Source organism: Dromaius novaehollandiae, chromosome 7 (assembly GCF_036370855.1).
Source record: "Dromaius novaehollandiae isolate bDroNov1 chromosome 7, bDroNov1.hap1, whole genome shotgun sequence".
In the NCBI taxonomy this organism is placed as follows: Eukaryota; Metazoa; Chordata; class Aves; order Casuariiformes; family Dromaiidae; genus Dromaius; species Dromaius novaehollandiae.
This window is the reverse complement of record NC_088104.1, coordinates 26,520,015-26,544,764: the sequence shown is the minus strand read 5'-3', so window position 1 is coordinate 26,544,764 and position 24,750 is coordinate 26,520,015. Positions and strand designations below refer to the sequence as shown.

Sequence of the window (24,750 nt, the reverse complement as noted above, 5' to 3'; positions counted from 1 at the left end):
GCCTGTACTGGTACATGGGGTTATTCCTCCCTAGGTGCAGGACCCTGCACTTCCCTTTGTTGAACTTCATGAGGTTCCTCTCTCCCCATCTCTCCAGTCTGTTGAGGTCCCTCCAAACAGCATTACAGCCCTCTGGTGTATCAGCTGCTCCTCCCAGTTTTGTATCAACAGCAAACTCACTGAGGGTGCACTGTCCCTTCATCCAGGTCAGTGATGAATAAGTTGAACAATATTGGACTCAGTATTGACCCCCGGGGGACACTGCTAGCTACAGGCCTCCAACTAAACTTGCACCACTGATCACAACCTTCTAAGCTCTCCCATTCAGGTAGTTTTCAATAGCCCTCACTGTCCACTCATCTAGCTCACACTTCCTTATGATCTGTTAAGGCTTTTGAATGGCACCAGCCCTCTAAGTTACCACTAGCTTAAGCTGAGGAGTCAGCTATGTCAGGATTTAACTTAGTGTCAAGCTTTGCTTCAGAACACACTGTTCTCCAAGAAGAGTTAAATGTTTTCATAACAACACTAAGAACTGGCATATGGAATTTAACCTTTCAAACAAAATTTTAAGTTTAGTAACCAAGTTCAAGACACATACAGAAGACAAGCTAAACCTGAGAAAAAAAACTCTTCTGCCTGCCCCCTCAACATCCTCCACCCCGTTGCTCACCTTATACTTCAGTATTGTCATCCTCCAGTCTTCAACCTAAACAAACCCTGAATTTATTTTGAATAAAAACAGATTTATACAAAAAAGCTTTTAGACATTTAAAGTACTCTTAAAAACATAGTTGCATATTCCTCTGAAAGCCACCTTTAACAACTGTGGTAAACTATCCTAAACAATTCACTAACTATCCAAAGAAAAAGCAAGCCCATCATTCAAGAGAGATTACATAAGGAAGTAGTTACAGATGAACTAGAATAATTGACCAACTGAATGCAAGTTATAAAACCGCATTTGAACTGGCCATCATATAAATTTACAAGATATGAAAAAATTTGCTGCAAAAGGTGGCCGAGTATTGGTAGTGAAATATGAACCATCTTTAATATTACTTGTTAAAGTAGAGCTAATTTTTTGAGCTAGTTCTACTTGAAATTTTTGCGGAAGTTGCTGGTAGCTGTTATGACTATATCAAGTCTTGATGAAGATATGGTTTATATGAATAAAGTTACCCTTACGTAAATTTGGTGTGAACATGATACAGAGCAGGTGCCTGGCTATAAACTCATCCCTTAGTCTACCCTGGGTAGCAGTGTGCCCATACTAATAAGAGTCCACGCCAACCTCTCTTCATCCTACAGGGAAGAAACTCCCCCACAGAGAAGGGAAGTTAGGAAATCCTGCCCTGCTTTTTTTTTTTTTGCTCCAGGACACAAAAAAATTTTTAGCCTGTGAGCTAGAGACAACATGTAATTACATCTGGTCAATACTCCCTTTTACAAGGAACATGTTGTGCAAAGATTGATTTGAATGTTATAATACAGACTATTATGGCTAGATTGATATCAATAAAAGGTCCGCCCCAGACAGATTTTCTAACATATATAATAGCTACCCTGGTGTAATTGCATTCTAAGGAGTTTTAGCACCTTAGTCATAGTGTTTTGAATGCAGTACAAGTTCTCAGCAGTACAAGTTGAAGATTAACTCTTCACCATGTACTTAAACTTCAAAATACCATATAACTATTTAAGTTTATAACTTAAGAAATCTCATCAGCAAAATGGCCTTGCTAATAACCAGTCAAAAATCACAGCATAACATGGAAGTTTTGGAAAAAATAAGAGATTATTTAGATTTTTCAATTTGAGCTTTTTAGTAATTTTTTTCAGCACACCCATTACCTTTTTAAGGCTTTAAAACCCAGCAGTTTAACTAGACCCCCATCCCTCGTTTGCACATTGAATTAAAACTTAAAAACACTTAGAACTCTGATAAAGCTTAAAATACTTAAGTGTCTTCTGTTCTTTGATGGTGCAGCTTCACCAGATTTGTGGACACCTTTGAACTGAAATAAGGAAGAAGCACACAACCAGTGCAGGTGAAATGCAGGACATAAATAGTCCTATTTCAGGAAAAGATATTTAACCAACTGAGTTACTAAACAGCCATAGCTCCTTACACTCATGTTCACACTTCAAAGACCCACTGTATTAGCTAGCTCATCTCCTCCATGCTTCATTCTTCTGTACTCACAGCCCCAGATGCAAATTCAACCATACTCTTTCAGACTTATCTCTTTACTGCATTTACTACAGTCTCCAATACATCCAAGACAGTGTTTCAGCCATCTAAAGTTTCCTTACGGATGTTTGATCATCAACTCAAAATTCCTGAAGACATTCTAGACCTAGCATTTTTTTTTTCAAGCTACCTATTCACCACATCACCTTAGCAGTCAGACTGTCATCCTGTCTGGTTCTTCATGTTCTCGTTTACAGGTTTGTTTGCTTTGTTATGTGCAAGTTTTTTTGTTTTTTTTTTTTTAATATGACATTTTACTCTTATCTACTGTATTATCCAAATAAAAAAAAAAGGAATGATTTATTATTAATTATACATTTGTCTAAGAATGCAAGCCATGCCTAAAGCAAGGAATTCCAGGAAAACTCCCATTAGTATTGATAATAGCCCCTAGCCTTATACCAATGACTTTGCACCACCCAAAAAAACCTTAATTTCACTCATGTGATAATTTTAAATAAGTGCTAAGAGTGCCCAGCATTTGGCTTATCAATGGATAAACTAAGTTAGTGATAATATAAATTGATTTTCTAAAATTCCTTACTTCCAGTAAGCTCTAAAGACATCTGCTATAGTCACTGTGTAGCATTTTCCAACTTCCTTGTCTGCCTTAAAATGGTATTTTTCAAGGTATTTTACCTTTGTCTTTATAGCGTCCCACAGATGATCTCCCCACTCTCTCCCAAGTTTTCTGTGGATATTCCAGGATGACTTTCCAGGCCTTCTCCATCTTTAAGTAATTTCAATCATCTGGGCAGTTGCTCAAACTACTCTACTGCAGACGTGAACCTTTCTGTCCAGTATGTTCTCTCTCCTGAATGGGTCAACCAGCTCCAGATTAGTATAGCTAGAACAGGGCTCAGCCCTTTTATCACTCTCCACTCTTTATGCTACTACCTCCTTCCTGAATCACTACAGGCAACAGAATCATCCTCCCCCATCACTCACTTCAAAACCTGGGTATTATCCTCAACTACAGTCTCTACCTAAATCCCAATATCCAAGCTATTATCTAAGTCTCACATATTCTTTACATGTAACATCTCAAATATGTTTCATCACATCTCAGGTATTCAGACAGAACATCTAAAAACAAAGATGCACCTTCTTTTAGGTTCTCCTGTTTCAATACGTATGAGAACATCAGACTCTAGGTGCATCAAGAAGCTGTACCTATTGCACCAATCAAGACTTTCAGGAGCTCCCTTAGGCTCTCACAGCAGAGTATCAAGCAGTTGTATCACTTTGATCATAAGCTCCTAGAAGCAATGTAATATTTATTCTTAATCTGGAACAATATATTTGTAATAAAAATAGCAATATATTCTATTTCTATAGCAAAAAATCAGTATGGAGAATGATATTGCCAGCTTGTAGTAGTACAGGCGTTAAGTTTATTAAGCCTGCATTTCCATGGAGAAAGAAACAACCCTTAGGATTATGTGCACCTTCACAAAAGACTTTTTTCTATTCTTTTTTCCTCCTCTTCAAGGATGCAATGATTGACAGTAGACAGTATATCCAAATCCATTTTCAATACATCCCTAAACCTAGCTAGACAGATACTTTTCAAGAACAATGATTACTTCATACTAAACTCTTAAACCAAGGAGTAGCTCAACACAGAAGCAGAGAATTTTGGAACAACCCATTTCTCCTAGTGTGCAGCATCATTTGACATGAGGACGCATCTCCTGCACAAATATCAAGTTTTCTCACAGTGAAAGCTACAGCCTCTCAAAGTTCTTAATATTTGACTTCATGCACATAACATCCCAGTCCTCCCAAAGCAGGTATGTTCAGCTTGTAGTCCTAGACAAAAAACAGCCTGCTAGAATAATTCTTACCCTGGCTTGCTCCCACAAAGCCCTTGCAGGAGCTTGCACTTGTCTGGGAAAACAAGTTCAAAGTAAACCATGGGCTGAATGCATTTTCCTCAAAGGGGCAACAACTCTCTTAACCACTAGCTGCCTCAAGGCCACCCCCATACACCAACAGGAACCACAGTAATAACCACTAGCTGCCTCAAGGCCACCCCCATACACCAACAGGAACCACAGTAACGTCTATAGGGAGTGCAATGGAGAGCAGTTAGGTTATCTATCGACCAAACCTTAAGACACTCTTACAAGATAACAAGCCAATATACACATAGAAAATGCACATCTAGGAGAGGAGATATTGCAAAATAAATACAAGCCCATCCCATCAGAAAGGCTGACCTTATAAGTTGCATGAAGCTATACCATGGAATGATAATTATAGCATTTAAAAGAACACAGTAAAAAAGATGCAGAAACTAATGACAGTTTTCAGCTAGATAACATGACTACTTTTCTTCCTTTGGTCTCATGTGAGCTACAACTCTTTCTTACTAAACCCTGTAAGAAACAGGAAAAGACAGACATGACAAAACTATTCAGCTGCCACAGACTGAGCGGGAGCCTTTGGCTCCCACATTTTTGGCAGTATTCATATCAGGTGAAGATTTCACGTGACTGAAGTGGGCACAGCAAAAAGCCCATATACAAACCTTGCTTTTCCATGCATGCTCTGCTCTTCATTAGAGTAGCATCAGAGTATTTTGCAAATACAAAAACTCTCCTACAGTTATTAAGGTGACTCTGCCCACATCCAATCCCACTCATCAGAGAAACAAAAAATAGGATATTGAAAGGCACTTCTCTGAGGTTTCATCCACTCCCTACAGCCGTCGCTTTACCCAAGGCTGCATCTAGCCTTGCTTTCCTCCGTTGGGAAGCCGTTCCCTCCCAACGGCTCCCTGCTGCTTTTCTGACGTTCCCCCCCCCCCGGCTGCTGTGAAACCCGGAGGCGCCCGCACCGCTCGGGTCAACGCCGCAGAAGCCCCCGCCGCGGGGCCTCCCGGCCCCCCAGCCCACGCCCATCCCCGGCCGGGAGCAAGCCCGCCCTCCCCAGCGCACGCTCCCGCGGCGCCACCCGGACCCCGGCCCCGCCGCCCCGGCCCCTCCCGGGCCGCTCGCTCGCGGGGACCCCGCCTGCGCCTACCGCTTCTTCGGGATGGAGCCGGAGGCCGGCGCCGCGGGGGCCCCCTGCGCCTTGCAGGGGCTCGGCGAGGGCCCTTCCCGCCCCGGGGCCCACGGCGAGCCCCGCAGGTGCCCGGAGATGACGCTCAGCCTGCGCCGGGCGGAGGACGGGGAGCCCGGGCCGCTTCCCGCTGCCTCCTCCGCCGAGGCCGCCATCGCACTTCCGCGTTGTGCCGCGGACCGCTACCGGGGGAAAGGTCGGAGGAGCGGAAGGCGCGGCGCCGCGGCCCGCTCATGTAGGCTGTCCCGGCATGCACCGCCGCCCGCGCGCCCCGCCCGGCCCCGGCCCCGGCCCCGGCCCTACCGTCGGGGCCGTGGGCGAGGACGTCCGCATTTCGCGGGGCGGTGGCGTGCACTGAAACGTTCAGCCCCCGAACCCTGGCTGCCCCTCCTTCGGGAAATTTCAGGGGCTGTTTCAGTCATGTGAAGCTGCTGGCATCAGCGAAGCTTCCCTTTCCCCCTCACAGTGAAAATGGGAAAAAAAGTTGCGGTTTAAGAAGAGAGAAATACCAGAAGGGAAATTTCCCGACCTAGATTTGAAATGCTGCTTTCTAGCATTGACCCAGACAATTTGTATTGACCGGCTGCAGCCTGCTGGACCCACTTTGAGTTGTCCAGGACGGAGTATGTTTAAGTGCCAAAAAGTCACATTGCGTTTTCCTTTGTTCAGAAAGAAGTTAAGAACACATACATTTCTAAAACTTTCCAGCCTCGGCCTATTTCTACATGCGGACATACAGCCTGCCAGAAGTCAGCAATCCGTGGCTCACATTAAGAAACAAGCGAGAAAAAGGGTTTTATTGCAGATTGTCCTATAATTATCAATAACTATTTTGATATCTAAACAGATCTGAGGGAATACAAAGATGCTGCTAAAGCAGAGGATTGCACAAGTAAATTATGAAATGCTAATTAATGGCATTAACATAGGTGGGATACTTAAGAAATAGGTTGGTGATGTATCATCCTACAGGAGTTACAGATCTAATTACAGCTGACAAGGACCAAACAGCAGAGTCTCAAAACAAGGCCTTGGGTGATGGATGGAGGGGCTGCTTAGCCGTGTACCTCTAACCATATAATATAAGCTGGCTGCTCTTCACATACTATATATTGCTAAAAGAGAGGCTCCGTACTCCTAATTATCCAATCCCCCCAGTAAACCTGCCCCACTTTCAAAATCACTGTTATTTGAAAGTTATGCTTACTGTCATACTTTTGTGTTACTACAGACCCCTCTCTTTTTTCAGGCAGCTGAAGGAATTTGAAGAGTGCTTAAACAACTCGGAGAATGGTAGACTGCAAAACATGCACTGACTAAACCATAAAATAAACGTTGGTTAACTCGTCAACCCAGATTCCTCATTATCTCTTGACTAAACTACAGACAGGTATTCTCAAAAATGCATGCTTTTATTATCAAAATTAGCTTCTAAGAGAAATAAATCTTTGAAGTCAAAAACCAGTAAGTAATAGTAAAAATATCAAAAATGTAGCTTTCCAGAGCCACTAATCAATTAAATTACTCTGAGTTTTCATTGTAATCTTGCTACAAATTCTGTTTCACAGCCATCGTTCTGCTAGTCTATACAGGTTCTCTTGTTGCAGTATGTAGATAATCTGTACCTTAATATAGGTAATATTTATCTGCAGTGGATTTATGTGACTATGGAATTATGAACGCACTGATACCTGTTCAACTATCAATTCTACTGTAGATTTCTAGTTAAAAAATTTTTTTATCAGTATATGTCAATTCAAGTAAAATTATTTGCCCAAATAATAAACATAGCCAAGCTTTTTCACCTGAATATGTAAGACTGTCATACTTTAGGTTTAAAAGTGATAATGTTGTAGTTATTCTAATTTCTATCATAACTACCATGGTTATGAAAACTGTAACCAAATGTTCAAACAGTGATAAATATCTTGTGATCCCATTCAAGGACTCTTTTCTTTTTGTTTATAAACACTGACAGATCTCTTGTTGACAAAATCTGTATGGTTTCTAGACTGAACTCTGAAATGCTTAAGTTTTCTTACGGTACCTTTTGCTGTGGGACAAGTCAGGTTCCTATTCCAAATAATAGCAGAGTTAGCACAGTCACACTAGTGTTGTGTAGTTATCTTGGAGAATACCTCATATGTCCAGTTAAGGGATTTGAACTAGCTTGCATTTATTCTGGTGAAGTCTTAGTGCTTTCAGGATGAACAGGTCAGATCTATTTTGTGTGTGTTGAGGAGTGCACTGAGTAACACAGACCTTGCAATCACAAACCTAGCCTCAACTTGTCGGCCTTGCATGTGACCAAAGACCACGTCAACATGCTCTGTTTAAGTCCCAGCCTGACACAACTCATCAGCCGCTGCTTCACACCTGGGGCAGAGCCATGCTGCCTCTTGCAGCTGCTGCAGTCATTCTGGCAAGACTTGCACCTTTAAGATATTCTCAGAATTGCCTGCAGGCTGTAGGACAAGGCAAGGTATTGCCTGGCAGGAGAAGATCTTGGGAACACAGGCCTCTCCTTCATTCTAGATAGGCTTGGAGGGCAAGCCACATTGTCCCATCTGCAATGGCCTTTTTTTTTGGCGCCTCCAGACTGATGGCCTAATCCATAGCCATTGCTTAGTCAGACAAACACAGACAGGTGTGATTATATTCCTGTCTGCAGCTGGGACAGCCAGCGCCAGGTACAGAACTGTCAAACAATCCTGATCATCTATGAGGCCCAGTGTGAACAGCTGGGATTCATCCTGAACCATCAGCACCATCACGAGATGGCAATTTTCAGGGAGAATGATCCACCCTTGTACCCAGTGGGGTCATTATGACCCTTTGCAGCAGGGCCTTTCCTGATTACTGGCTGGTGGGCAATCTGTTCAGCTTGTCTAAATCCATCAGCTTAACTGTCAGTACAACACTGTGTGGAGATCCCTCCAGCCTTTGTAATTCTCATCCCTGGCACCCTTTAGGTAATGGGAAGGGTCATCCTACATAGATTCCTGGACTATGAAGAGGGAGAAGAATTGAGATTTAAGGGGAGATACAGATGGGACACCAACCCCAGATGATGTCTGCTGCAAGGATTATATAGCTACGTATTGATGAGACCTCAGCTACTCCTGGATTGCTTTCATCAGCCTTGAGTTTCCACCTCAGGAAAGATGTGAGAACTGCAAAAAATTTAAAGGAGAACAGAAAGAATAAGAACAGAATAGAGTTTTTTCACCAGAGGATGAAGACAAGGCTGTACAAACTGAGTCTCTTTAGCCTAAAAAAGAGAAAACTAAGAAGGATATGATAACAGTCTTCAAATATGTAAAAGACTTATGAAATGAAACGGAGCAATCAATCTGCCCTTCATGCTTCTGGTATGTTGATGAGAAGTAATGAGCTCAAACTGCAAGACAACTTTACTATTAGGAAAGCTTTCTAATGGTAGTGAAAATGAAACACTGTTGTAGATTACTTAAGTAGACTATGAAATCACCTTCATAAGACAGCTTTAAGAACAGACAACATAACATCTATCAGAAATGATGTCAGTATAAACAGTTCTGCTCAGGGCAAGGTGACCTACTCAGGTTAATTCCAACATTTTCTCTGTGAAGTGCAATACGTCACACAGTTGAAGCATGCTCTGTTGTCCCATGGGACCTATTTTCATGATTAGCTTTTGCAGTTTGATGGAGCCAATCGGCTTTATGGAAAGCTTGAAGTGGAATACTAATATCTATGTGACTATTAATATTTTCATAATGACATTTTCTCTATCAATGTTGATTTATGCATTCATTCCTTTCTCAGGCACCCTTATGCTTGTTCTATCATGTATATGAAAGAAAATAACTTCAAAAATCATAAAACTCTTCCTCTTTCAAATCCTCCTAAAGGGCCTATTTCTCCCATGATACTTCAACATGATGCCTTTCCATTAGCTAAGCAACCAGCAGAAAGTTCTCCAGGGAGCAGTATGTAGTGCAGGAACAGTGAGACCTTGGTTCAGTTCTGTACTTCATATGCAATATTGGTGCCTTTTTGTGTCATAGCTCCCCATATAGAAACCAGGGATATCTCCCTACAGAGATTGTATTTGAAGATAAATACACTAAGAACTGTGTGACAATGTGCAATCAACCAGCATAAGACCTACTGATGAAAAGCAGTACATAAAAGCCTGATATTAGTAGTATTTGTTTTGCTTTTATTCTCACTTTTGTCAATTCATTTTATGCCATTTGTGTACTTTGACTAGAAAATAGTCTATAAGTTTCCTGGAGCAGGAATTGCACTTACAATGGGCTCTCAGCCTTAGGTTAGGTTTCTGGTATTACTGCAATATAAATAGCTGTTCCAGCAGTTTGATAGTTTGGTTATGGAGTTAAGTTCCCCCCTGTGAATAATTTGTATACTACTTTCTGGATTAACTCATGTGTATCTGCATTTAACTATCTGCTGCTGTGAAAAAACAGTCTTTAGGGAACAAATGTAGGTCTCTTGACTGAGTTTCCATTCACATTTTTTACTGAAGTTCTGGATGTAGCTGGAGGGATTTTAAGTCACAGTTATCTAAATCCTTCCACATCGTTTAAGGTTTGTAGTGAGATACTAGATTCATTGTAGTGGACTTCATATTTTGCTGGAGTGTTTCTTTGTATCAGTTACTTTTAAGGTGCAGTATTTCTTAATGAGCTGATGTATTTGATCCTAATCATAGTAAGTTCCAAGTAAAAAATGGAATTTAACTAATATCTAGTCAGGAACATTTATCACCACCTCAGGACTTAATTCTCAAAAAAATTCCCAATTACTTTTCAAGAGTAAGAGTTTGACCTGTGGGCAGAAGGGACATGGTGGTATTATGGTTCTGAAACCAGTGTGAACTCTCATCATGCAGAGAACAAAAATACAGCTAAAATACAGCTAATCAATACCTTGTTTCTGTGCAAGAGACTGGTCTTTGCTTACAGTGAGAACAGCCCTCAGTGGGAACACTCTGGCTTTTTCTTGCTTTTGTGCATTGACAAGCCTCCGCTGAGTTCCTGCTAGCACTCTGAATGCAGTCCTCAGCTCCCTTGGAAGGATAGCGATCTTCACAATAAAAAGAAGCAACATAGTGTACTGACACATTGTGGTGTTGCTGTTTCTCATCATTTCCCTGAGGTGAACCACTGACATGTTTTTATAAAATATGCCTAATTTATTCATATAAAGTCTAACTGATAAGTAGAAGTGCTGAGAAGAAACCCTAGCACACAGAACAATTTTAGAAGTACTAAAATTGTGGCAACAGAGAGAACTACCATTTCACTAAATAATGCTAGCAGAGCTACAAAGCGGTAGTTTGAAGCATGCAATAGTTGCCATGCCAAAGCAGCAGCATTTCTACAGTTCCATAAGCTTTTTTTCTCACATATCCCTAAGTGTGTCTACAAGTCTGAGTGCAATGCCAACTCAACATGACATTTCCTCATATCAAAGATGTGCATTTCCACAGTTGTGCACACTGACAGTTTCAAATAACATAATTTTAAAAAGAGTTTACAGAGTAATACAAAATAAAGTAGCAAAAATACTTTTTACTTTCACAGAGGTCTCCATAATAAGGTCTCTCTGAGCTCTATAATGCCGTAGTCACTCAGGAGAGCAGAGAGAGAACATGCTGCTAAGGACAAAGACTACACTCTCATGCAACCCATACACAGGCTGTGAAAAGAAGAGATTCTTCTGATAAATTATCTTGCCCTGAATGAAGTTCAACAGATCAATGAACACCACCTAAGGTAGCATGAAGGCCCTTGAGATGTAGGTATCAGTTGTGTAAAATTAATTGATGGGAAACACCTCCAGCCTTGGATGGGATGATGAAATAGCAACTGTACACACATCTAGATGAGAAGGGAAAGAGTACTGTATTCAACTTAAACTGCAAAAAGAACTTCGAAAAACATTCAATGGAATTTTATTGCAACCTGGAGAAGTCCATGATGCCAGTCAAAACTAACAGAGATTGTTAGTGTAATAATACAAACCTGCACTTTTCCCTTACTGACTACGTAGCAGAAAAAGGTTTTTCATTTGCTTTTAAAGTAGAACAACTTTGAACTACTAGATAAACATTAATTCAACTCCCTGGTTTTGAGGGCAACAAAAGAACAACATTTTCATCAGAGTAAGCAATGAGGAAGATGGGAAAAGTTGGCTTTTCATGACATGAACTACTTTTTCCTACACTGGTGAAAAATTAGAAGCTGAAAAGCATGAAAAACCTGCTGATACTTAAATTCAAATTGCCAAGTTTTCAGCAGGTGTAGAGCAAAAAGCATAGAGCATCAAAACCATCAAGTCCTTCTACTGTAGTTTACAAGTGCTAGGAAAGAATAATTAAAATATATTGTGGAGTGTTACATACTGTGTTTTGTATAGCAACCATTGATCTCCTGCACCTTGTATTAGACAGCTCTTCCCAAAGCAAAGCTATTACACATTGGTACTTCAGATTCTATGAACAGTAGTACCTATAGCAAGCAATGTGACTTCAAACAGAAACAGAAAAAGCAATCCAATTTACAAACATACAAATTGCAACTCAAAAGACTTGAATAACCAAGAGAATTGTCAACAAACCTATTAGAAGGCAACCCTTCCCTCTACTTCCACCACAGAAGGTTACATGAGTAAACAAGCTGCCAGGTCCTGGGGGCACTAATAGACCTTAAGGGCCCTGAACATCCCCACTTGGGACTCCCACCCACCCCTGCCCTTGGCTCTGGGCCTGTATTTAAGCTCATCCTGGGGACTATTAGTTCCCCTTCTAGTGATGCTGTAGCAGTGCTGGGTTCTAGTTCTGCCCCTGCCTGGCTATGGGCCCTGCTGATCTGGACCCTGAGCTGTGGACTGACTGCTCAGCCTGGCCCTGCTTAGCTGCCTGATGCAGGGAGTTACCCCTGGCCTCGCCCTGCTCCCTTGCTGGAGGTTGTAGGATGGGCTCTTGCTGGCATAGGGAGTCCTGATGGCTCCTGTGCTGTGCTCTGGCAGGGGCCTAGACGAGAGCTTGGAAGAAAGGTCAGTATCAGCTTAGCAAATAGACTGTAACAAGTTAAGAAAAATCCTTGAACTGAAAATGGTTAAAGGATGGCAGAACACTAGGGGGAAATACCATATATGCTTTATCTGTTCTTACTCTTCAAGTTGTCTGCTTGTGGCCAGCACTAGAGACGGGATACATGGTTAGATGGACTATGGCCTGAACTAGTATGACCATTTTCCTGCTCTTTGCTATCTCTTAGAGACAGCAACACAGAAAAATGCATAATTATGTTACCCTGGAGGAGGTGATGTAAAAAAAATATCAAGGGAGCTAAACTGAGCAATATGGGCAAGCTTAAATATGCACAGTCTTAACTTTTGCTTGACTTCATAAGCTTTTGTCTTAACTTTGGGGTGTGACTTTTTCTTATCAATAATGTAAGTAAAATATAACTTAGTCAAACTGTAAATTAATGGCTTACTAACTTTCTAAATGTTAGCTCAAATAATTCATGAACTGGTAAGAGGGCATTTCTCTACTAGATAAATTAATAAAAAAAGCTATTGTGAAACAATTTCCAGAGGTGTGTTGTTGTTCTTCTATAAGCTGTGATAACTATACTGTAATTATACTTTCTCACTTTTAGTGTACAACAAAAGAACTAATGAAATTTTCTATAACAGGTGAGATGGACATGAATGGAGTAAAAGAATTATTTTTCAAGAGTCTTTACTTAATGCAACTACTTGCATTGTTAAAACAAAGTGAATGCCTACTGAATAAGGTATGTATTAGATGCTGTTTTCTCCAGCTCTACTTCAGTTCAGATGTGACTGACACTAACATATTGGCCACACCTTTTTGTTTTTTCTACAACCCTGTACAAAAAGCCACCACCTACAGAAAAGGTGGGGTTTTGGCTGTTGAGTACAGAATGGGTGTGGGACATCCACAGCTGAATCATAGGCTCAGAAGGAGCTGATGAGACAATAAAAAGGGGGAAAAGGGCATAAACCCTTAAGCTTACCCCTGGATTAGTCATTTTATCACCAGAAATGCAGGAAGCGTAAACAAATTCATGAATGTGCCACTTGCAGAGTAATTCATCCTTTGGGAAGAATTTTATTATTTGAATGGACCAAGAAGTTTTCCTGAAAGGAACCAGCTTATCCAAGACCTACTTAAGCTTTGTGCCATCTCTGTAGAGTCAGTGGAGAGTGAGGGTAAGATATCACATCCATCTGTTGCCTACCAACTTAGGGCAATTTGAGGCTCAGCTTGCAGGATTCAACACTACAGGATGGGAAAGGCCCAGGTCTCAGATGACAGCTAGGGAGAAGCCTGCTGGACCTCAAGCCGTGGCTAAGGGTCAGCCTGCATCTGGAAAGGTTACACAAGGATGAGAGGAACTGAAGCCTTTTAGGGGGCGGAGTGGGGTAAAGCCTAGAGAGCCTGAATGAAACCTCCTATCTAGGGATATCCTAGAAGCTGACTCATTTTTATGTGGGAAGGTTACTGGGCAGCATTGCGTTGCTCTTCAGTGTTTTGATCTGCTACTGACTGACATCTCAAACATGAAAGAAATGGATGTGTCTGTATAGTGTTCGGTTCTCTCCTATTAAGGAGAGAAGGTATCAACGATGATCAACTATTTCAGCTTTCATTCAACAGGATGGTCTGAACATACTACATGAAGCAATAGACCTATATATGAGCAAGAGCTGATCACTGAGAAGCAAGTACCAAATCCTTGTCAACATATTAAATGCACTTCTAGTCCTCTGAAATGGCTGTGACTTCACTAAAACCTTTACTGGTATCCTGCAGTGGAATTTAATGCATGTATTAGTTACACTCAGATTTGACTCCTTTCTGTGTATCACACATGCATGCAAGAATGCTTGCTAAATTTAGTTATATGCATGGATGAGTCTGTGCATCAACCAATTCAAGGTAGCCTTTGCAGACTAAGACACTTCATTTCTGTCTACTTCTGGTAGTAAAACCACTTAGCTACTGCTATTGTTAGCAGTGATAGTTTGCTAACAAATGAACGTTTTGCAGGTTCCTACTGAACCAAATTACTGAAAGGAAGAAAGACAAGCTCCTTAGAACTCTCTGTGTAAAGATATATATCTCTGCCCAGTTCCAGCCCTATCACAACATCAAAGCCTGTCAAAGGAAAAAGCTTTCATAGTTGTTTGCTGAGAAAATTCAATAAAACTAAAAACATAGTTACCACACATGCCATCCTTTGGCTTTGTCAGTGAAAGTAAGCATAACTGAACATGTACAGACACTTAGCTCTCAAGGTATGTATCCCAAAAGACCTCAAGTGTGGTTTGTACATTTTTTGTTACCTGAAGACTTTCTCTCCTTTTTCTTTTGAGCTGTCAATTAAGAGGAAATGTAACTGCCCAGCATAAGGCAGATTCTGTGGAAATTATTTGCCTGACCACTTTCTTGGTGATTGCAACACCCACACACCTGCATTTTGTCTTGCTGACTTCATCTCATAACTACTCTGTTCTCCTTATCTACTTTCAGAACCTTCATTTTTCATTTCAGTTTTATGCCCCTTTTTTGGAAGTCTGACAGGTAATGTTGCAGCTGTGAAAGTCCCCTCTGGAGAATGAGCATTGCCTCTGTCAGTCCAATTTATGAATTTCTCCCAAACAGAACTGGTAGTTTCCTTCTGAGGCTTTTAATTCATATAATTTTTATTCTCTTCATTTAGATAGTTATGTATATCTCTTCATATATCTTCTCAGATACACTGCTTTGATAGCCTGCAAGCACTAGAGAAATGTTCTATGTAGAATTGAGGCAGCAGGAGCTGGGCACAGTAAGCATGGATGTTCAACAATATGCTCTGACATTCCCCTGTATTCTAATGTGTGTGGATTCTGAGATCAACTCGGGATATAGCTAGGATCTTTATGTATATCAAATCATCAGGGGAGGTACTGGAAATGACTGCATTATGGCATTTTGTAAAATAATTCATTTTAAGTACTTTGTTTGCAATAAAATTTTCCCAATCTGTGTCAATTCTCAGAATTTAAAGAAGGAAGAAATGACCTAGTAGTAACATCTGTTTAATTCCGTATTTCCCTTGCTTATGTCCCTAGATGTTATTGATTCTAATAACTGTTCTTTTACCTCCTTAAGGCTATATAAATATATAATTTGATCATAAACTGTATTGTGGAGGAGAATGTTGCTTGTGTTTTATATTAGAAACTCAATTCATATGTATCCTTTTGAGAGGATTCTAAGTTTGAGAACTTGACAGTTTCTGGGTGAGAAATAACATCTCAAGAAATGAGGGGAAATACAAGGGTATGTAGAGGGCTGATTCTACTTGCATGCAGTTTAAGTTAGATATTTACTTGCTAAAAATATGAAAAAGGTGCTGATGAAACAGCAGTAGTACATTTGTGCAGTTCTTGACTTACTGCAGAATCTTATTACAGAATTCTTTAGTGCTGGAAAATAGACATTTATCAGGTAAGTTAGTAAAAATGTGTTTGACCTTCTTCAGTTAAAGATGTAACACTTAATTTCTGTGGTTAACTCAAACTCCTTAGGTCAGATAGTAAGGCATCTTAACAAACAAATCAGCTATTGCAAATCCTTCCACAGAGTTTAATGAGAAGGAACAATTTCTTCTAGTGTCTGTTAAATTTTAAGAAAATTACCTGAGTATGTTCTAGGGGATACCAAGGTATGCAACATCAGACACATAATTAAGCAATGTAATTGTGTAAACAACATGCTTGGGATGGGAGGAGCATTTGAATAGGCCACGCAAAAACTACTCACAAATGGAAGTTGACAAATAATCACATGACTTTTTAAAATGGATGAAACACCCTTTAAATGGCAGCTGTTAGCATTTAAGTGTTTGATTCTGTTATTAGGGTTCCCTTCACATAATTTTATTATTTTGGTTGCTTTTCCCCTGAAAACTTCTGTGAAACCATCGCTATTTTTTCCTTTGCTTAAAGCCCAAGGTTTTTCCATGATCTCAATGGAAATGCATGTCAAAGCAGAATGAAACATCTACTGCTTCACGTTCTTTTTTGCAGACACCTTAGCATCATAATTCTAGAAAGACATCCAGGAACATACAAAGATAATAGAATAGATGAGTTAGGCAGAGTGTAGACAAGGACAGCTGCTGGTACGGAGTATGTAACGGATTCTCTTCCTGTGCCAAGAGTGGATCAAGTACCCTACCTAGTTATACCACAACATAATGGAGGCAAACAATGTCCAGCAATGCTTGTGCTACAGAAGGCTTCAGCAGGAGACTGCCCGTGCCATGAGCACAATCTTCTGTGTACCTAGTGCCAGGTTTCTTCTGTACGTCACACAGCTGCTATTCCCAGAGGAATGGAGTAACAGTAAGGAAGAATTCCAGTCACTGAAAGAAGAACTGGAGGCACTGACCTGTGAATAGAGGACTTCACTGCAAGCTGGTGAGTGCAGTCATCCCGTCCTTTCCCCTCGCCGCAATGTGTTTTTGCAGTCATGTGGCTAACCACAGCAGAGGGAAGGATCTCCTGGTTTACATTCAATTAAATTATCATTATACCAGTACTACACTAAATACAGTGCATTTTGTTTTGGGCAGAAGCATGTAACTTCCACACCTCATTTTCATTCTCCTTTTCCCAGACTAGCTGCTAAGCTCTTCAGTTTTGCCTTGTCTGAGAAACAAAATAAGGAGACTGAGACTGAAGTAACAGTAGTAATAAAAATTAGATCAAGTAGTAATTCAAGGAAGTTGAAACACAACAAATGTTGATTCAATTATAATTTAGGCTGGAAAGTCAAAGGCAGCTGAATAGAACACTCATACAAGTAAAAGCAATGTTTCTGCTCAGATGTAAATCTGTTGCAGTTTTTAAAATACAGTTTTAACATCAGAGATGCTAGTAAAAGTGGATGATTTTTCAGGATTTTGGAAATTACAGCACAGTATATTAAGAGGAATGAGTGGCAATTTATGTAAATATGCCAGGCTATAAACCGGAGCAGTTCAGCAGCTGCTCGGTAGACAGATAAACTGCCTTTGTGATTGGAGTGAGAGCCTCCTAGAGGAGGGTAGGGTAGACAGTCATGGGTAAGAACCATTAAACAGCAGCATTATCTATAAATAAGCAAGCAGTGCTAAAGCAGACTGAATCATATGAGTCACTAAGATGCAGTCTGGAAGGCTCTTCCCTTTAACTTTTGGAATTATTGGTTACATGTTGACTTTTAGTTGTTTAATTTTGCTTCCTTTCTTATGACAGTGATTTGAATTCATCTGCAGATCTGATGACTGTATCGTACAATTCTAAGTATATAAAATTTAAGCAAGGCTTCAGCTCATACTGCTAAATGTGCACCAGCAGGACACTTTAAATGCCCTTACTGCCACAGCTTTGCCAGACCTGAGGACTCCGGTCTCAAGCACTGTCAAGCCAATGTTGTTCACCAGTGCTTTGTTTCAACGCAGAAATGTGGTGCATACAAGGGATAACAAAGGCAGCTCCTTTTTTGAAGAACACAAAATAGATTAAGCTGGTCTCAGCTGAAAAGGACACCATCAATTTAGACAGCAGCCTGCTCTTTCAGCTGAAAACATGGGAAATGGAGCAGCACAAATGGGTGAACTGCTTGATTCTCCAAAATATTTGTGAGATAATTAATCTCTACTGCTTTCTTTGTTTGATGGGGGACCAGCTTACTGCTCCATTACATGCAATGATATCACTGAAGAAGATAGGCACTTTCAAATGAGAAAGAGAGAAACAGAATTTATTTTCTCTTTAACACAACATTCTTTGTATTTTGAGAAGTAAAAAACAAACTGTCCTTGTTCATGGCTCCTCAGCACTGCAGCACTGGAAGTTTAGGGGCAAGGAACAGTTGTAAAACAAAGTGGGGGTAAAGAAAGCAATGCCAAACTTTGAGGGAGAAAGTGCTACTGTAAATATACCTAATGACTAGGCATAAAAAGAAGCACCAAGTGATTCCTCCTGTTCATGTGAATTGAAAGCAGCTTGGTAAGAAATGTCAGGGCAAGCATTCCCCAAGCTTGCTGGAACAAGGCCTGTTAAGACTCTAGGTTAATAGTATTAGCTCCCCTGCTAGAGCACTCCCTCCTGGCCAATGTATAGATTAGTTTTAAGAGGGCATGTAAGGATAATACAATCTTGTGACTGAAGGAAAAATAAAACCATGATAAATTTAGCAGAGGGAGAGTTAGAAAACTGAGACGTTGATCAGGAAGATTGTCTTGAAGAGACAACAGTAGTACTTAACCTGGACATCTTTGCACAAAGAACATTGGGCCAAGAGCATTAAAGCTGCCTTACTCCTATTTAAACATTTAATTTTAGCTGGAATGGAGAGGGTGAGACTCCTGGTACACAAGGGAGCAAGACAGAGCTGGAGTGCCTGTTTTTGAGCCCCTAACTTGAATTTTTCTTCTATCCTTGTATTATTCCTTAAATGGCTAGAGAGAGTTTCTCACTCATTCTTCCAATAAGGTGTTTTAATTTCCTCATTGACTGCTCAATGCATTGTTCAAACCCTCCAACAAAAGAATCCCTGCTGAAAGCACTGCTTTGTCATGCTGGATCTTCAGTGGAGAGTTCACTGATCCTGGAGCAGGAATGCAGAGACATAGCACATTTCTTCTATAGAAACTCTTTTTAGCATTTTTTGTAGTTAACTGAAGCATCTATTGGTTAACAAAATATTTTCTAAGCACTTCTGTTATAGTGTCTAAACATTTTATTGTAGCTACTAATGAGCTTCTAAACACGATTTAAGAAATTAAAAAGGAAAGATTACTTACCTCAGATTTCTTTTCCTGGTGATATTATGCATTTCTGGTTCTATACCTTGTACCTGACTTACATGGCATTGTAGTTTGCTGTGAAAACAGGTAGACTTGATCATTGTGCCTAATCAATCATACCTTATCATTTCGATTAGTTACATTTTTACTTCATTTAACAGAGTAGCTTTTAAAAAATTCCAATAGCCTAATCTCTAATTTCTTCATGGCAAGTTTTTTTTTCTCTCTGTTAATTCTCACTCCATCGTGCCTTGTGCATTGGCACCAAGAGACCTTAAAATATACTAAAAGTTGGAGCAAGACCCAGGAGTCAGCAGCTGCTGAACACACACATTTCTGACTTCTCGAATGCTGAATTGTGAAGAACTGATTTAAATCGATGCCTCTGCATAGGGGAGCTTGTGAAGCAGGATCCTCAGTTCTCTAAATCCCTACAGCAGGATCAAGGCTTCTGTCCGACTCTATCTGAAAATTCAGCACCAGAGTGCTCTTTAAGAAATATTGGACACTTGTCTGCAGATATGCCCGCCTTGAGGAGCTGATGGACTTTATATTGGCCACATGCACTAGCAGCAAGCTCCTAGCTGCTGAAGACTTTCAAGACAAATCCAAATAGTCCCAACAGAGGCCAGAAAGAGCAGGCAGAGGGTTCTGGGATCCCTGTGTAGTACAGACATCACCTCATGTGCTGGCATGCAGAGGCTGAAGTTGTGTCCCAAAATCTGGTGACAAAAAACAAGCCTCATCTTTTCATGTCCTTCCATGCCTGAGGACAGCAAAAATCTTAGACAGCCTCTCTAAATGAAAGACATTTTAAACTGCGTAGTACTGGATTCTGATCTAAGGAGACCTTGATAGCTAAACAGGGTGAGTTAACAACTTTGAAGAAGTCAAGGCATTTTCTGATCAGCATAAACATATCATTTGCAAAGGACTGTGCTGTGGTATTTGTGACCTTTGCTTCCAAATGCAACAAAGCAAAGCTTTCCTTTTACCCAGCAGATGGCCAACTACTCTTGGTAACAGAAAATAAAACCTAAGTAGAGGCTTTCTCGCTAACATTTATAGCCCTGCAGATGGACACTTTAAAGGAAAGACAGCTTTGTTTTAAAAAAACCCCAAACCTTTGATAATTTTAAGTTCACGTACTATTTTGTGCTCTGTGACAGATCTGCCTTCTCTACGGACAACTCTCCCTGAGCAGCAGAACAGGAGTGAGGCCTCAGGCAACTACAGTGTGTGCTCCAGGGAAGTGTGGCATTTTACTTCCACCACATAGTAGGAAATGCTGGAATAACAGACACATTAGGTTTTGTATCACTGGAAAAAACTCAAATATTAAGCTTAATTAAAGGAGAAAACTTTGAAGTTTTGCTGGATGAAACTCTTATCTACCATTTCCTAATCTAGTTCTTTCTCTGAAGATTTTTATGCACGAGGGCACTGAAGATTTGGCTAGACCCAACTGCATTTGGTGACTGCAGTTTTAAGATGACTGTGACTTTCTGTAACATCCAAAGGCACCCTAAAAGGGAATCTGCAGGTTTAAACTTGAACACTATGCAGTCTAATCCAGTATAGCAACCTTTAGCAGAGGTTCAAAACCTGGAGCATAGGAGGTTTAGGAGGCTTAGACTGACCACAATCATAGGCCTTGTCAACCCATACCTCCAGGCACTAAGGACAGAATAACTGTTTATTATCCTCTCAGAGCTTTAATTTATTTGCAATAATTTTCTGTCTTCTGCTTTTCCCTTAACACATATAGCTGTTACAGTCGTATTTGACTAGTGAGGAGGTATACATATGCCCCTTTAGAGATTACCATGGCACAGAAATTACAAAAAGCAGTTTCCCACTTTATTTGATACAGTTTCCAGCACAATTTGAGTAACTACTTTACTGTTCCTCATGTGTAGACAATCAGCTTTTTCTGTCTGAAAGTCTCTTACATTGCAACACAGAAAAGAATATAAAATAAAGTATGACTGTATGCTAGGAAATTAAGAAAAATGGCAAGAATCTTGCAGGTAGATAAAGTAACTGAAAGGGCATTAATGCTCTTAGCAAAGCATTCTAGATTTTGAAATGACAAAGTCCTTTTTAATAAGCTTTTTGCACTACTTAATCACTGACTGCAATGTGTTGTGCAAACAGTTCTAATGTTCTAATCTTACTGAAACAGCAGATTATGCAATCAGACTGCAATATACATGTTGCCTTTTGAAGACAAGTTTAAAATAAGGCCAGGTATTATAAAAGTATTGTTACAGAGGTAAAAGCTCTTTAGGATCATTATACTCACTCATTGCACAATAGAGGGAGGTCGTTTGAACTCTATTTTGTGGTATATTAGCTATTTAAACCATAAAATGAAACCTTTGGAGACAGAAGCTCTGCATGCATAAGTCATAATGGGTGCCATAATCATCTGCCTTTAGAGGTGGCAAATGATATTGTAAGTTATATTGCAGAAGTATGTGCAAATGGGCTAAGAAATGCTAAACAGGTGGAATGAAAGGTTTCTGGCAGGGAAAGCAACTAACCTGAGGGAATCTTTGAGCAAGTAAGACCAAGCATGCCTTCCTCCTCTGCCTCCTGCTCATATTCTCTGCCGTTCTGCCCTTCTACTTGGCATTTGTTAACATGATGTGCTTTTTACTATTTCCTGCCCTGCTCCTTGTCTCTAAGCTTATTATTTGATTTTTGGCACCCACTTCCTTTTCACGATTATGCTTGGTTCAGGCAACAGCAGCTGCAAGGAATAAATCCTTTGGGTTTTATACAGCCACTGTTTCAAGCTGTTTTTCAGAGTGCTCCTACACATTTTCAATAGTAAACAACTATAGAAAGAAGCTGGAATTAATAAATACATAATAAAAATGCAGAGCTAAATACCATGATTCAGTGAAAGCAACTGGAGGTTTGCATGTACACAGCTTCTTTGATCAGCATATTATGAAGGAATGATTATTTTTACAGGAAAAGCATGCAATACTTATTTCATTCACCAAGATGTGTCATTGTTTTTTTTGTTTTGAATCCAGTTTTAAATAAGCACCACAGGGCAGAGATGCTAGATTCTCTTTCTTCGTTTTGTAAGTAAATGTCGCTTTAGGTCCTCCTTCACCCAATTAGCTAGTAGTCTGCTGCATATTGGAGCAGCCTCAGATGATCTAGCCATGTTCAGACTACAGTTGTTTCAAAGGGAGAGATTCCAGCTAAAAATAAAAACCTACTCCCTTTTCTATCACACACATTTTTTGCTGAAGAGAAGCCTCTGGCATAGAACCACTCTGGCAACTCTAGACCAGCTCAGAGGCCACCTCACAAGAGATCTGTTCCTCGGAGTCCATATTGAACCTTACTGCTGGAAATGGAGCATGGCCTGGCTGTAACAGAATTTTCTCTGTAGTCTTTTTTAGACTGGGTTACACATAAATCATTAATTAAAAGACATGGATCCTTAGAACTGACAAATTCAAAATTACCAGTGAGAACTGCTATTTTAAGGACTATTTTGCATGAAAGAAAAGAAAGAATTGTACCCTGACAGTAACTATCTTTTGGTAACTTTGCATATTGTTCTATTACAGCCACCTCCTATTTTGTGAAAAGCTGTATGTTTAGCATGCATGTTTATATTATCTAGAATTTCAGAACACAAGATGGCAGTGTACATTGTACTGAATTCAGGCTTCTGGCCTCCTCTTACTCAAACACAGCATGTAACATTTTATTCTGTTATATATTAATCTGGTTGTGTAATTGTGGTATTAGAAATAAACCTAAAATTATTTGTCAACAGCAGAAACAAATGCAATTTGCCAGTGAATGAATATTGCATGAACAAGTGTTAGGTAAAGCTTAATTCAAGATTTTATCATACATAACAACACTCAGGAGACATTAAAAGCCTCTTATGGAACTCCTCAATTGCAATAACAAGAGGGTATCCCTTTATGAAGGAACGGAAGTTGGCTCAGTCATAAGAGTTTCAGAACAACATTGGCTGCTGGGGAAAAGAACATTAGAGATCTGGCAGCCTAAAATGTGTCAAAAGCTCAGGGTTCTCAGAGGAGTAGTGCAGACCACTGAAGTGGAACAGACTGAACAGTATCTAAAATGGAACAGGTGCCTTTTTATGAAAAAAACAACAAAGTGGACAACTGTTTGGCATGACAATTTAGAGAACAAAAGTCCCCCTGAGAAGCATCAAATTAGAGGACAAATTTGCTTAAACGGAAACTAGGAATTGGACCTTTCTGTGCATAACTTCAGAGAATGCTCATTCAAAGTCTTTCTGGGTACAACTGGCCAAACAGAACTGCAATTACAAACTTTCTATATAACTACTCCCCAATCTCTTTTTTTCTGAGTTGAATGTTGGCATGAGTAGGTACAACTCAAAAAGATGTCTTGCCTGTCTTTCTGAACTGAACCACTAGCATTTGGTTATACAAATATAACCTGCTTACAGAGGTTTGTGACCTAGTAAAGAATGTCTAAAAAAATAGTAATATTTCAGAGTATAAAATCATCCTGGAAAACATAATCCCTATGGGCTGTGTAACACTGACAGAACTCTAGGAAGTCCTGCTTTTTCTCTAGGTGGTGTTCAGGTTACATTTCTTCCCTGAATTTGAAATCAAGACACTAACAGACAAATCAAACTGAGCCAAAAGACCAAAACTCAACAGCAAGGTTCATTATTTCAGGATAAAGTTCTTAAAGTAGCGTAATTATTTTGAAAGAGATTATGATCATGTATAATTTCTATCATTTGAGTGCAACATCATTATTTTCTGTTCTTCTCTCCAGAATGGGAAATTTTGTTTTCTTCTACTGTACTGGACAATAAAGACTCTCAAAGCACTGTGAGTGAGTATAGCATAGAGAATGTGAAGGTGGAAGTGGGAATGCTGGTCTCCAAGTCTTCTTTTCTTGTAGTCATTATGCATGTATCAAAATATCGCCCCTGTTCCCAATCCCACAACAACAGTAGCTCCAGTGAAAAGCTGTCAGATTTTTCACGGTGGTCCCTTCTTGTCATTACCTTGATTGCTGCTTGTTATTGCCTTATGTTCCCACACATAAATCACTGGTTTTATTCCAAGATTTTTTTTCCTCTCTCTTTCTGAGTTTGCACAGGATTGAATTTGGCATTGACTCAAATCAAATAATTCAAATGTCATTTTTGCCTGGTATTTAAACTAAATCTGGGTGTGGGCTAAAATAAAGTGTCTTACCTAGCAGTTTCAGTTATTTGCTCTATTTGTCACAGTAGATTACAGAAAGTGCGATATGCACGGAATTATGCATGCACTTTTCACCCATATAAAATAGAGGATAAATTGAACATGTCATGGTTCTAGGCCAGTAATTTATATTCAGAACATGCTGAGAATGGACTTGAGCCAAAACCTCAGACCTAAATTAACTTGTGTTCCAGGGAAATTTTAATCTGAATAAAAAATTCATAGCTGCTCATTATATAATTAAGTGAACCAACAAAAGACGATCTCTCAGCATTCCCAAATG

The 24,750-nt window shown here is 40.0% G+C and overlaps 1 protein-coding gene across 4 annotated transcripts in view; it reads right to left on the bottom strand.

The window, feature by feature from the left end:
• AGPS (alkylglycerone phosphate synthase) overlaps nucleotides 1–24,750 on the bottom strand; it is a 99,123-nt gene that overhangs the window by 60,603 nt on the left and 13,770 nt on the right. Inside the window, exon 3 of one of the 4 annotated variants that reach the window (XM_064514996.1) lies at nucleotides 19,207–19,284. The exons of 1 other annotated variant lie outside the window; for it this stretch is intronic. In XM_064514996.1, coding sequence (XP_064371066.1) covers nucleotides 19,207–19,238 — 32 coding nt within the window. In that variant the 5' untranslated portion in view covers nucleotides 19,239–19,284. Of the gene's footprint in view, nucleotides 1–5,281; nucleotides 5,580–19,206; nucleotides 19,285–24,750 lie in introns of those variants that run through there. 2 more of the 4 variants (XM_026092504.2, XM_026092514.2) reach the window with 2 other exon arrangements.